The sequence below is a fragment of the Rhagoletis pomonella genome, unplaced genomic scaffold (assembly GCF_013731165.1).
Source record: "Rhagoletis pomonella isolate Grant_MI unplaced genomic scaffold, Rhpom_1.0 Rhpom_scaffold_00006, whole genome shotgun sequence".
In the NCBI taxonomy this organism is placed as follows: Eukaryota; Metazoa; Arthropoda; class Insecta; order Diptera; family Tephritidae; genus Rhagoletis; species Rhagoletis pomonella.
The window spans coordinates 142,145-156,040 of NW_023458560.1; the positions used below are offsets into that span (position 1 = coordinate 142,145).

Consider the following 13,896-nt stretch of genomic DNA (forward strand, 5'->3'; position numbering starts at 1 on the left):
AAACTTGCACTTTATTATAAATACTAAACTTGAATTATCGAATTGTCGGCCGCTGTGGTGTAGTGGTAAGCAGTGCGCGCTTTCACTCATCAGCACCTGGGTTCAAGCCCTGGTCAAAGCAACATCGCAAAAAAATGGAAAAAGGTTTTTTCTTAACAGCGGTCGTCCCTCGGCAGGCAATGGCAAACCTCCGCGTGCCATGAAAAACAGCTTCTCATAAAAATACAATCGCCGTTCGGAGTCGGCGTAAAACTGTAGGTCCCTCCGCTTTGTGTGACAACATCAAGGCGCACGTCACAAGTCGGAGGAGAGGCTCGGCCAAACACTAACATATGTGTAAGCGCCAATCTATTATTATTATTATTATTAAACTTGAATTGCCTAAAAACTCCAGACCAACATTTTTCTTAAAATTTTGATTAAAAAGTTCGAAATATTTGTTGAAAATTTTTGAATTTTTATAATTTTAATACGAAGTTTGAAATGTGGATTTACATATATGGTGTTTGTTAAATAATCAGCTAGCCTTTTATATAAAATTAAAAAAACATTAATCAATGAAAACGAGAACAGTCAAAACTGGCTTAAATGTCGCACTGCTATTATTTCGCATATATACTGTATATGAATGTAGGTGTATACGTAGTGATGAAATTACTTAAATTCTGTAAGATATATCGTTTCCCCAAATTTCTTTTGTTGACTACGGACCTCCCAAGTGTCAACAATCGACAATTCGTTAATGTTTTTATTTCAATGAGCCAGCGATTTTTTCATTACTGATATGTATGTAGATGCATGTAACCATAAATGTGTGTATGTATGTGATGCTAGAGGATATGTATGCATGAACTGTTTGTAAAATTTTGATTTTGCAGGTTGCATTTATTTTTGGCGCCTACATCGTGGAACGCTTACGTTTGGTGAATTTGGTAATAGTGCAGTTGTAGTGGATGCTGTCGTGGCTAAAGTGGCATCAGTTGAGGTTAATACCATTTGCTGCTGCTGATGTTGTTGCTGTGGCAATACCGATTGCGCTAATTTTGGGTCGACACCATTGCCCGTAGTGACCGCGGTAGCATTCGTGACACTCACGCTTAGACCACCAACACTTACAGGAGTAGTTGAAGCCAATGTGGATGCTGTACCAACTCCCATTGATGCAGCAAGGACTGCCGCTGCCGGCACAGTAGCTATGGAAACGGGCTGATGCTGTCCAGGGACTGTAAGCGGTAACAAGGTATTTCCGGCTACACCTACGCTACCTCCACTCGCGGCGCTACCAACAACTGTGGCTGTGACATTTCCTGAGACGTCTAGGCGGCCGCCGCGAAGACCACCAAGGCCACCCGCACTAGAATTTGCAGACATGGAATCCCTCTGCTGCTGCTGATGCAACTGTTGTGCTGCTTGCGGCTGTCTTCGTATCTGTTGTGGTTGTAGCTGCAACATGTTTTGGGATGCTTTTAAAAATTGAAATATCACAATTTCAGATTCAAAGATTTCTTTTCTAGTTCAGATGCAAATAGTTGTTATTTCGGCATTATTTTTGTAAGTTACATAACATTCATAATCATATGCATACACGTGTAGTAGGTACATTTGCATATACATAGAGACGTACATATTGTGAATGTGTGATGTACGTCAATCAACAGCTTTTTAAGCACATTTATTCTAGATGCAGCAACGTGTAGCCACAAATGCATGTGGTATGTGTGTGTTTGTTTGCATGAAATGTTGAACTTAAAACAAATATATAGGAAACGTGAGAATTTAAAATGGGTGCAAATGAGCTTCCATACTGATGCAAAATATTAAGCATGTACAGTGTGTCAAATAATAACTGTCGTAATATCATTTAATTTCTTTTGTTCGCCCTGTTATTGCCAATCTTTAGGTAATAATTATTTTACACTAGCCAATAGCCAGCGTACTTCCCTGCGCCTTAAAAGTATTTTGGTGTTGTTATAACTCGAGTCTACATATCTCGCACTTTCTTCAATGGTGTACTAATTCAATATCTACCTTTTCTTATCAATTTAACTGAATTACATTTTCAAATAGGTGGCAACAGGCTTCAAACATATTTTAGTAAACAGTAAACAGTAAACTTTCTTAAACCTTTTTAATACCCAATATTGCAATATTTCATTTATTTGAGCAATTTAATTGAATAAAATTTTCAAACAGGTGACAATCTTCCACAAAAATATTTTCGGCTGTAAGCCTTCCTTAAACGTCTTTCTTTTGACAGCCATATTGCAATATTTACTTTTATCGTATCAGTTTACTTAACCTTAGTCGGTTCTTTGTATACGACCATATAATATAAATTTTTTGAATTTGAATTTGCAAAAAAACCAAGCGTCGAAATGAACTGGGTTTTGGTAAAGTACATTTATTTTGCCTGACAGACGTAAAATCAACATGAAGAGATACCGTGCATGCGCAATTCGTTCCCAGTAGAAATAGTTACAAACCGATTCTTGTGTATACGCTCGTATACAAACAGATCTGCAACTTCTACTCAGATATTTTACAAAAATTCTAAGTATGCAGTTTTATAGCCCATTTGTTTTTAGTATAAGTTTGAAGTTGCTGGAAAATCGCGTTGATTTTTGTGAATATTTTTTCTAAAAAATCTGATTAGAAGTTGCAGATCTGTTTGTATACGAGCCAATATTCATAGCTTTACAGAGGTTGCAGAAAAAAGAGACACTGTGATGTACAAAAGTTTTCGGCAACGCATAATATAAAAATTACGTGTTGGAAAGTATCGAGTACTTTTGAGGATCGAGTTCTTATGTATCGATACATTTAAGGCTCCGATGTTTTCGAAAGTACTAGCTTCATCAAATGAATGATTAAGTTATTTTGTATTGAAAGTTCATACATAAATATACTGCCTAGCAAAAATGAGTATTTACATGGGAATTATTTACTGCTCAGAACTTAGTGTTCGTCGGCTCATCAAGCTGCCGGATCACTGCAGTATATTCCAGACAGAGGTTTCGCAGTGAGTAAAGCCGCTGAGCTAGCTTACTCAATGACTGAAAACAACTCTAAAGTTAACATATACCTACGTACATAGTCAAACAGTGATTAACGCTATAAGCTCATACCGGTTTACGTCACAAAATGTCCTTAGAAGCAGGGAGGCCATAAATAGGGCAGCAGCAACCAGGCGACTGCATATTTATTGGGCCCCCGGCCACAAGGGCATTACAGGTAACGAAATTGTGGATGAGATTGCCAAGAGCGGAATCCACTTGGTTATAGAACAAGAGAATAACATTCCGAAACCGCTGTCAAATCTTTATAACGAAATAGACCAAAGGGTGAAAAAGCAGACCATATCGAGATGGGATTCGTTAAACACCTTTCAATCTCTAAAGTCATATTTATGCAGACTGGAAAACGGGACACAAACCCGGTTTATACTATCGCTGGCACGAACGAAGAGGTTGCATAACTATGATAGATGTCCTAACAGAACATAACATGTTGGCAGCGCACGCAAGCAAAATGGGGATTGCTGTCAGTGAAGTTTGCAGGAAATGCATGGGGACGGGAACCAGGGAGACCCTAGAACACTTCCTATGCCATTGTCCTGCCGTATCAAAAACACGACTGAAATATTTCGGACCTCCAGAGTTTAATAATCTTGAAGACGTGACATCACTTGAGCTCGTTATTTCCTTTCTAAGCATCTTATAGTCACTGTGCGTGATATCAGATTTTGACCGTTTCCATCTTTGATACGCATTATCCCGCTTGTAAATCAGTCTTTTAATCTGACTATTAAACCATGGATGAGTCCTAGAACTATAAGATTTTTTTACAATCGGCACAAAGTTATCATCAAGTTCGCCAATTTTGGTTTCAAGAAAATTAATCTGTTCATCTGCTGACACCATACTATGAATAGATCCCCAGTTGATGCCATCATCTGCCATCTCGAGTTGGTGGTAGTTTATATGCTTGAAGTCGCGATAGGAAAATGTGAGGGTGTCGTAAGTAAATTGGAAATCGTAGGTGAGATATATCAGGTTATGCTTAGAGAAATTTGGCACGGATAGTTGGTCATAAAGTAATACCTTAGACCTCTTATTTATAAAAAAAATACATCTAATAACGTGCTATTGGTTCGCGTGAAATGTGTGGGTGAACGTTTAACAGGGAAAAGTCCAAGGTTTTCCATTGATAGCGAAAACTCAGTTTCAGTAAGCAAGTCACTGTTAAAGTCGCCACTTATAAGGATGTTGTTGTAATTTAAGGTAAGATTCTCAATAAAATCAACAAATGGGAAGTATGCAATGCTGCGATTTGGTCTATATACACAGCCAACTAGGATTTTATTTGTACTGCTAACAATTTCTACGAAGATATACTCAATGGAATCCGAGGCACTTGATTTACATTTAAGACGACACGAGAGACCAATTTTAATATAAATAGCGACAAAACCACCATGCCCGATTCTATCTGAGCGAAACAGTTTATACCCACTGATACAAAGCAAATCATCATGGCACGAAGATAACCAAGTCTCTGACACACACAAAACATCAACATTGGAACGTTCAAAAATATATCTAAATTCATCGATTTTAGGATGAAGGATTTGGGCATTAATGTGACATACCTTCAGGCCGCGCATTTGTTTGCCCAGTATCTGTATCATATTAAACGTGTAGTCTTTGGAACCACAGCGATTTTAACTTTTCTTGTATCTCAGTGCGAAGCAACATATACCTACGGTGACCATCCGTTCTGTTTTTTGCAGGACCGTACTGTTATTTAAAGGTCTGTCCTGCGTAGTTTTTCAAAACAGAAAACCCCCAAAATGTACTGATTTTTTCCAAGTGTCCTGCCTTTGTCCTGCATTTTCTTCGATATTTTAAAATTAACTTTTCCTAATCGAAATAAAAGCAGTGTCGATAACTAATTGATAACTACATAAGGGTAAGCTGGTTTCAAAGGTTCAACTAGTCAGTGCGTTCTAAATATTGTACGGTTATGGACAATGGATGACGAGAAATTGAAGACCAGCATCAAATATATCGATAACACTCTTCTACAAATGTTGTGGTAATCGCTTAAGAAAAAAATATTTTCCAAGCCAATTTTCCTTTGAAACAAGCGTTTTCGTAATTTTTTCGAAAAACGTGTTTTTGGTACATTTCGAACCTATTCGTCAATATCTCATGAAAAAATTATCCAATCAACATAAGCGACCTACAGTCCTCTTACAAAAATATATTACTTTGCCGATTTCGCTGCAAATTATTAGTCTTACAAGCGACCAAAATCGAAAAATTGAAATTTCATTAATTTTCTTTTTACAGTAAATGAAAATCTGATGCGAAATGTAGAATGATACGGAACACAATCTGCACAAAAAATATATATTTTTGCAAAGAGCCCATCAATACCTTTCGAACTGTTGGTCGTTTCATGAGATTTGAGGAATAACTGAAAAAGTACTAAAAATACGTTTTTCGAACGAATCTCGAAAACACTTCTTTGAAACCATGGGTATTTTTTTCGTGTTCAACGACCCAAAGTTTGCCTAAAAAATTTGCTTTACAGAGGTTCGTATTTCGTGTAAAGTAATAAGTAAGTAATATGCCTTATTATAATTTTGTAAACATTCATTACTAAAAGATTAATACCAATGAAGCAAATGTGATTTATGTTTAAAGTTTAAAATTGGATTAATAATTAAGAAATATACAGACTTCGTTATTTGAATAGCGCATCCTTTTAATACTTAGTAGGTACAGTTTTCCTTTTGTTTTCTTAATATTCATTAACTTTTTATAAAAATATAGCATATTCTACGTCTACATCCCATTTAAAAAATTTTTGAAAATTAAAAAAAGATAAACAGGGGCGACAATTTTTTTGTTGACGGTGCTGCGCATTTTCTTCCATATAGAAATTTTGTCAAGCATACTTTGTATGATAGAAAATCAAGTAAAGGGTGCACTATTCAAATGACGTGGAATGTATATATGTATGTAGTATATTTTTGTTATTTTTATACTACGCAATTATATGTAGATACATTTTTTTTTTAAATTGGCCTGCATTTTCAAAATATATTTATGGTCACCGTACATATACCGCACAATAGGAACGATTAAAATTACGGAAAATGCCGAAATTATTGAAGATGAGTATAGAATAAGGTAAGTATTTAGTAAAAAGAAGAGAAATAATATAGAGGGAGGAGGCTGAAGACATGTTACACATAAACTTAATAGCTAGTCATTTGCCCGCAATGATTGCATCTATCTCCTCTGTGCTGAGCACCTTAATCGCAGCTGCACTGGGCTGCACACGAACAAACACTTGTCCCTTGAACGAAAAGCCAGATGTTATGCGCTTTTGCCTTTTAAGCTGCGTTGCAAACTGCGTAATCTCACGACTACCTCTAGTAAGAGATTCATTTAGATGTATTCTCCCATCAGCCTCGTGCCCGATGTCACTTAGCTGGATGTCTCTCTTTTTGGCTTTGAAAAACCTGGCAGCGGCGGCAAACAGCAAAGAGCGATCATGGGGGAATTTAGTTTCACTATGATAGCAGCTTTAATAGGCAGGAAATTCAGCTGCATTGCTTGGCAGAGACTCCTGAAAACTTCACCTACTTTCTCATCCGGCTCATGCGGTATAACTCTAATTATAACATCAGTCGCGACGCTATTACTTTCCACCTTTTCCTTGAGTGCGTGTATATCATCGCACAGTTTCGCTATTTCCGCGCGATCACGCTCGGCATTTTCTATTTCGCGCTCAAATGCTAGCATGTTCGCCTTCATCTTCGACAGCCCCACCGTCACCTCACCTAGCTGCTTCATAATGACGCCAACATACTCCTTCACCGCCTCTCTCACCAACTCAGTCACAGCGCTCATGATCAGCGTTGCCATTTTAGCCGTTTTCCGGCTAGATTTAGCCGGTTTCGATAGCAACTAGCCGGAGAAAATACGATCTAGCCGGCAGCCGATTTGTTAGCCGGTTTGTAAAAAAAAGTTAGCCGTTTTTAGCCGATTTTACTATTTGCCTAATTTTCAGGTGCAAAAAGTAAACAAGTTGTTCGAAAGCAATAATGCAGACCCAATGAAGATTTTTAATGAACTCAATGTTTTACTTTCGCATCTATGCTCCCTAGTGGTTATTAGCGCGGACACATTTGATCCTATATGCTCCCCGTTGGAACCATACCTTGCTCCATTTCCTCAGTTTTATCACAGTTTTGAAGAGTATTTAAAAACAAAAGTAAGCACAAACGCTTTTGACCACGAAGCCGAGAAAATAATTCGAGAAAATGGTCGCTATTTTATTATCACTTTAATAAAGGAATTACACCAACGCCTCCGTACAAATATTGCCACACTAAAAAAAATTGACTTTTTTCGGTTGGAAATGCATTAAGAGTAATTAAAACAAAAGTATTTGTTCAACAACAGCAACAAAAACACAAATATAATGCCGGCGAAATAACATCCATAGAGATGCAATGGCAACGGTTAACGTTACATACCTGGAGTAATTTAGACTCAACTGTAAAATTTTGGGCCGAAGTTTATCAATTTCGAAATGCCCTAGGAGAAAACCCGTTTGCTGACCTTTCCAACCTAGTTTTTAGTTTTCTTGTTTTGCCTATAAGTAAGGCAGAAGTAGAGCGAATATTTAGTTCAATGAATATAATAAAAACCAAGCAAAGAAATCCAATGTGCGTTAAAAAGTTAAACGCTATTTTATATATAAGATACGGTTTAAAACGTGAAGAAAAATGCTGCCATAATTTTACTGTACTTAAAATTAATGAATTCAGGTGATATATACAATAGTGATTCATTTGATGATGAGGAATATACACTCGATATAAATTAATGGTGTTAACTAGTCTTTCGTTTCTTGCGATTTATTTAAATAAAGCATGTGAATTTTCACTAAAACATTTTAGCCGTTTTTTGCCAGAGTCTATGTGAAACTTCACTAAAACATTTTAGCCGTTTTTAGCCGCTTTTTTTTGCCAATCTAGCCGGTCGGCCCAAAAAGTTCTGGCAACACTGCTCATGATGTTTGATTCCAGCTGATTGATCCACACAGCATCAGGCGAGATATGAAATGCATAACAGGCGAGCAGAGTTGGTACGAGTGCCCATGCTTATGCAGTACAATGCAAATTTTTCAAACAGCGATAACGAACGATGATGCGCAGGCAGAAATGAAAACAAATGTGCAGCTGTAGTTACCAGAGAAAAGCCAGCTATGCCAACAGCGTCGTTATTAGTTCTTTAGCGACAGCAGCAATGTAGACTGCGGACACTATGTGGTTGTTGTTTTATTAGTTTTATTTATTTGCTTTGTTTTGTTTATAGCGCGAGTTGTTTTTTTGGCTGGATATAATTAGTTTAATTTCTTTTGTTAATGTTCCGTACGGTTGAAAATATTGATTGTCCCAATTAAGGATTATAAACCTTGCGGAAAATAAGAAGTGTATTCCCGATTCTCCACAATTTATCTAAAACATCGCGATATCGAATGAAAGGTATTGTTGAGAACCTTGGTCAGAAAATATTTTCCATCAGGGTTGCCACGCTTCTATGTAATGCAAATTTTTATTTTGTTAATTTCAATCAGCATTTTTTTATGTATACACAGTATATAACGCTCCAGATATGTACCATTCATTCCAGCGTATTTCGGAATAGGATTGCCACCAAAATTTTGAAGTAAGAAATGTACTTAATACATACCGAAATCCATTTCTTTTATTTCCAAAATATTTTTTTAAAGCTAACAAAATCTTGAAAACTTTAAAAAGTTGGTCAACCTGGTACTAAACATTAAATAAACAAAAGAAAAAAACCAAAACTGGTGAAAAGGTCACTTAACTTAATCAGCTGACCACAAGGGTATATAGGTAATGGGCGAGTCCGCGCTTAATGATTCAAGATATTTACAATTGCCTTATCCACACGTTTCTTAGTTTTATGAAAAAAAGATAATTTTTGCACTAAGGTTCAGTTTCTCATGGAACCCCCCCCCTTTGTGAATTAAGGTAACGATGGCTGACTTCCAAAACGTACCAATACAATGTTTGGATACTGTTCTACTGCGGTATTTAAACTGCTTGTATATGCAAGGTTTGCGAAACATTGCAACCACATACATTGCATATTTTGAATATTCAATATGACAATTAATACCAATTCGTAATTTTCCATTTTAACAACGCCAATCGCAACCAAAAACAAAGAAGCATCAACTTTGTTTCTGATGCGTTGGTTACTCTAACAATGCGTTTCGATAACTTTTCGGATGCGTTTTGGAAAAGTATACATTGTCGACCATTTGTAGTTCGGCGTTATCGAACATTATACTTTGTACGTATGCAATGCAATTGACGTTTTGGAAGTCAGCCGATATGTGATATGTCAGTGGTCTGGTATCAGTATACCGGGCTCTTCGGTAAAAATTAATTCGTAGCGGATTTATATACAGTGTACAGTGTCGTTGTTCTGGCTATACTCAATCCCGACTCTTGCTTTCTCGTTCGCGCACTTGGGCAACATGAGCAACCCATGTCCGAGATGCGGACTCACCGATCCGAGTGGAGCGTTGGGGCACGCCAGAAAAAGGGGCAAATTCGGTGGGGCCACTCCGTCTTCTTCGATTTAAGCGCTCACTGAAGTCTGCAGCGTCTGCTCACCAGTAGGTGCGGCTGCGGTGTCTGTCTTGGAGCAAGTGGCTCGCTATATAAACGTATGTTCGGCTAAGAAACCACCCCCTCCCAGCAACGGGTTGTGCGCTGGGTTTGGGATCCTACCCGTCAAAACCCTTTCCAAAATGCAAAGAATATTCAAAAAAATTTCAAACATTTATTCAGAGTTTTTATAAATATTTTAGGTATGAAGTTTTATAGTCCATTATAGTAGCTGTTGATTTTTGGGAATTTTTTTTACGGTGCTGGGCATTTTTTTTCGTATAAAAAAATTCGCGGGACCCTGCCAGGAAAAAAATAATTATATAAAATCAAGGGTATTTTTAGCCACTTGAAACTTGTACTTTATCCTGCTATAATTTAACGGGCTATGAATTTGGTTACCTAAAATTGTTATAACCATTCTGAGTACAGAGTTTGAAATTTTGATTAATATATTTTGCAATCAAGATACTCACGAAACAATGGGCCAAATATAGTAAAACTGCGTTTTTAAATTTTCCTTTTGACGTCATAATTTTTTAAAAAGGCTTTATTTAAAAAAACCAGTGCAATGTAGAATAACAATATGGGTACCAAATGAAAAAGAAATTATGCAGAATTTAAAATTAAATTTCTCTCTTTAATTTGATCCTCATACTGTTTTTCTACATTGCACTGAATTTTTTAAATCGTTTCTTGAATTACTCATGTTTTTCGAATTTAAAAGTACTTTTAAAAAAATCCTGACGCCAGAGAAAAAAACTAAAAACGCAGGCTTACTGTATTTGGCCCATGGTTTCGCGAATATATTGCTTTGCTTGTGTGTAAAATTAACTGTCGCACGGTGTTATATGAATAACGAGCTAGACTTTCATAAAAAAAATTAATATTAAATAAATAAAAGAAATATAGCTAGAAGTGGTCAACTTAAGGCGTTTCTCTCCCCGGGATCCCAGGACTAACATCCCTAGTTCTACTTAACCTAACCTAACCATAAATTTCAAAATCCTTAAAAAAAAAATCCTGAAGTCAGAGGGAAAAACTAAAAGCCTAATTTTCCCATTTTGGGTCCTAGTTTCGCGAATATATCGGTTCTTTGTGTGTAAAATTGACTGTCGTACGTAATACACGAAGGTCATTAGATATACACTGTTATTTCGAATTTCAAAAATAAGATGTCAAATTAAGGAGCTAGGCCTGTGACTGGCATTTGGAATATTTTTTAGGTCTTTCAATTGGGTTGCAGCAGGATAAGTAGTTGAGGAGCTAATCATTGATTAATCGACAATTTTGCATAATTTAATAAAAAAAATTAAAAAACCAAACTTACTTTTGGTACAAATACCAACATGGAAGAAATTATGTGTGTCAAGTTAGCACTACACTTTTCGAAATTGGAAAAGTTAACTACGGCATTAATTGTAGTGTTTTTGTTGTAAATTTGTTTTGGAAAGAAAAAATTTGTAGCTCTCATTTTTTAAAAAATATGGTATGTAGTGCTAACTTGACACCATACACCTAGTCGATAGAATTGAGATATTGAAAATGTAGAAATGTAGCATTAATTGTAGCTTTTTTGTTGTAAATTTGTTGTGGAAAGAAAAAATTTGTAGCCATCGTTTAAAAAAAAAATGGTATGTAGGCTAACTAGACACCATACACCATTGACGACAGGATTGAGATATTTAAAAGGTTACAACGGAATTAATTGAAGCCTTTTTCTTTTCACAACAAATTTTAAAGTTAAAAGCAACAATTAATGGCATAGTAACATATTGGATATTTCAATTCTATCGATCCATACACCTAGGTGTCAAGTTAGCACTACATACCATTTTTTCTTAAAAAACGAAAGCTACACATTTTTTCTTTCCACAAGAAATTTACAACAAAAAAAGCTACAGTTAATTCCGTTGTAACCTTTTTAATATCTCAATTCTGTCGTCAATGGTACATGAGTCAAGTTAGCACTACATACTAAAGTTTGTCAACTCAATTTTTTCCAGAAAAACGAAAGCTACAAATTTTTTCTTTTCACAACAAATTTTAAAGTTAAAAGCTACAATTAATGGCATAGTAACATATTGGATATCTCAATTCTATCGACTAGGTGTATGGCGTCAAGTTAGTAAAAATTTTCTTAAAAAACAAGAGCTACAAATTTTTTCTTTCCACAACAAATTTACAACAATAAAGCTACAATTAATGCCGTTATAACATTTTCAATATCTCAATTCTATCGACTAGGTGTATGGTGTCAAGTTAGAACTACATACCATTTTTTCTTAAAAAACGAAAGCTACAAATTTTTTCTTTCCACAACAATTTACAACAAAAACACTACAATTAATGCCGTAGTTAACTTTTCCAATTTCGAAAAGTGTAGTGCTAACTTGACACACGTGAAGAAATTGTTAACCGCACTCCTGCACCTACTCATTTTCTTTCGAAAAATAAATAAACATCAAATTTAGGCTCAGCGACTCCAAATAAAAATAAAAAAACACCTTTAATTTATTAAAAAGCTGTGTGCTTTACTAGTAGATCACATTGGCCATGGTGACAATTTTGGTACTAAAAACTGAAAAAAAACATGGCTTACCTCGTAAGGTGCTTATCTATTTTCCCAGTGGGAAAGTATTCAAAAAACATTCATGTTTACAAACTTTTATTAAGTTTCACCAGCGTGTAATCAAAACTTGCATCAATTTTTAAAGAACTTCCTAATGACCTAGAGACTTGAAACTGCAAACTTAGCTCAGAACCCGTATTTATGGTCTGATTTGGTTCGTATTAAAAAAAATGTAAAAAATGTATTAGTTAATTTTGAGTTCCAGGCCAGTTATTAAATAAAACATAGATTTTAGTAGTTTTATTTATTACATTTATTGATGTCGATATTTCGCCTTCAATCTGAAGGCATCTTCAGGAATTATTGAGTTTTTCCAATGTCGATTGTAATAGATGTAATAAATAAAACTACTAAAATCTATGTTTTATTTAATAACCGGCCTGGAGCTCAAAATTAACGAATAAATTATAATAAAACGGCCAAAATAATAAAAAAAAACAAATCAAACGTAAAAAATGTTTGCTGGCCGTGGGATTTGATCCCACGAACTCGCGGGTCGCTTAATCCGCAATGCTGCCGTATGGTACAATTTTGATCACATCAACTGCGCCGATGATTCGGATCAACTTGTTAATTCGAAAATTAACTGCATGTGATCCTGATTAAGTCATACATCTAATTCCTAAAATTAATGCGGAACAGGAGAATTTTAGGTGACAACACTGACGAAAACGGACAACTGTTGTCTACTGTACAAGTAAGCAAACAAAGCAAGCAAGTTTGTGTCCGCCGTAGCCGAATGGTGAAAGCTGCGTACTACAATTCCATAGGGTCCGGATTCGATCTTCGGTTCGAGCGATAGCGAGTTTTTCTAAACTCTGAATAAAACATTTGAATTATTTTTGAATTTATATAATTTTTGCACAAATTATATGGTTTTTATTTAAAAAAATTAATTAACATCACACAAAGAAAGTAGAAAAAACAGTCAAAAGTGGTCAAAATATCGCACCCCTATTATTATGTGGACAACTGTATGTGCATGTGTATATTAATGAATAACCGTTTATCTTCGATAAGTAGGTACAAGCCTATCCAAAATGGCAGTAAAACAAATAGTTTGCTAAAACTGAGGAGCGCCACAACATCGAATAGATTAGACGCTTCAGCGCATGCCATGCTCCCCGCAATGATTTTTAAATACGCTTTCAGATTGAGTATTGAATGTGAGCACCGAAGCTAAAGCCTGCGGCAGCTGCAACACCGCTTTATGAGCTTGAAAGGACACGAGAGAGCGGGAAAGAGAAGGACCAAAGACGAGGTGTGGCGTCGTATAAAATACATACAGAAACGTAGGCATTTTAAGATGTGTTAATAAAGACCGTAGGGCGAGAGTGCTTAGTAGACTGAGCATCTGTATTACATATAAATTATTGAAAAGTAGAATCGATTAAAAGTTAGGTGGGATATGTCAAATAAAATGAAAAATATATTCTTATAATATAAGAATTGTATACATATGTAAGTACATATATGTCTATTGGGCAATGGATTTCAAGGTAAATAAAACAATTCGTTGATGAAATGTAGAAAGGCCCTA

The 13,896-nt window shown here is 35.8% G+C and overlaps 1 protein-coding gene across 14 annotated transcripts in view; it reads right to left on the bottom strand.

Annotated features, from left to right (window-relative positions):
- Positions 1–812: 812 nt before the first annotated feature.
- Positions 813–13,896, bottom strand: part of LOC118740293 (AT-rich binding protein-like) — a 120,357-nt gene continuing 107,273 nt past the window's right edge. For all 14 annotated transcript variants that reach the window (XM_036471768.1, XM_036471767.1, XM_036471763.1 and 11 more), the window contains one exon: positions 813–1,443. In XM_036471768.1, the coding sequence (XP_036327661.1) occupies positions 886–1,443 (558 nt within the window). In that variant the 3' untranslated portion in view covers positions 813–885. The remainder of the gene's footprint in view (positions 1,444–13,896) is intronic.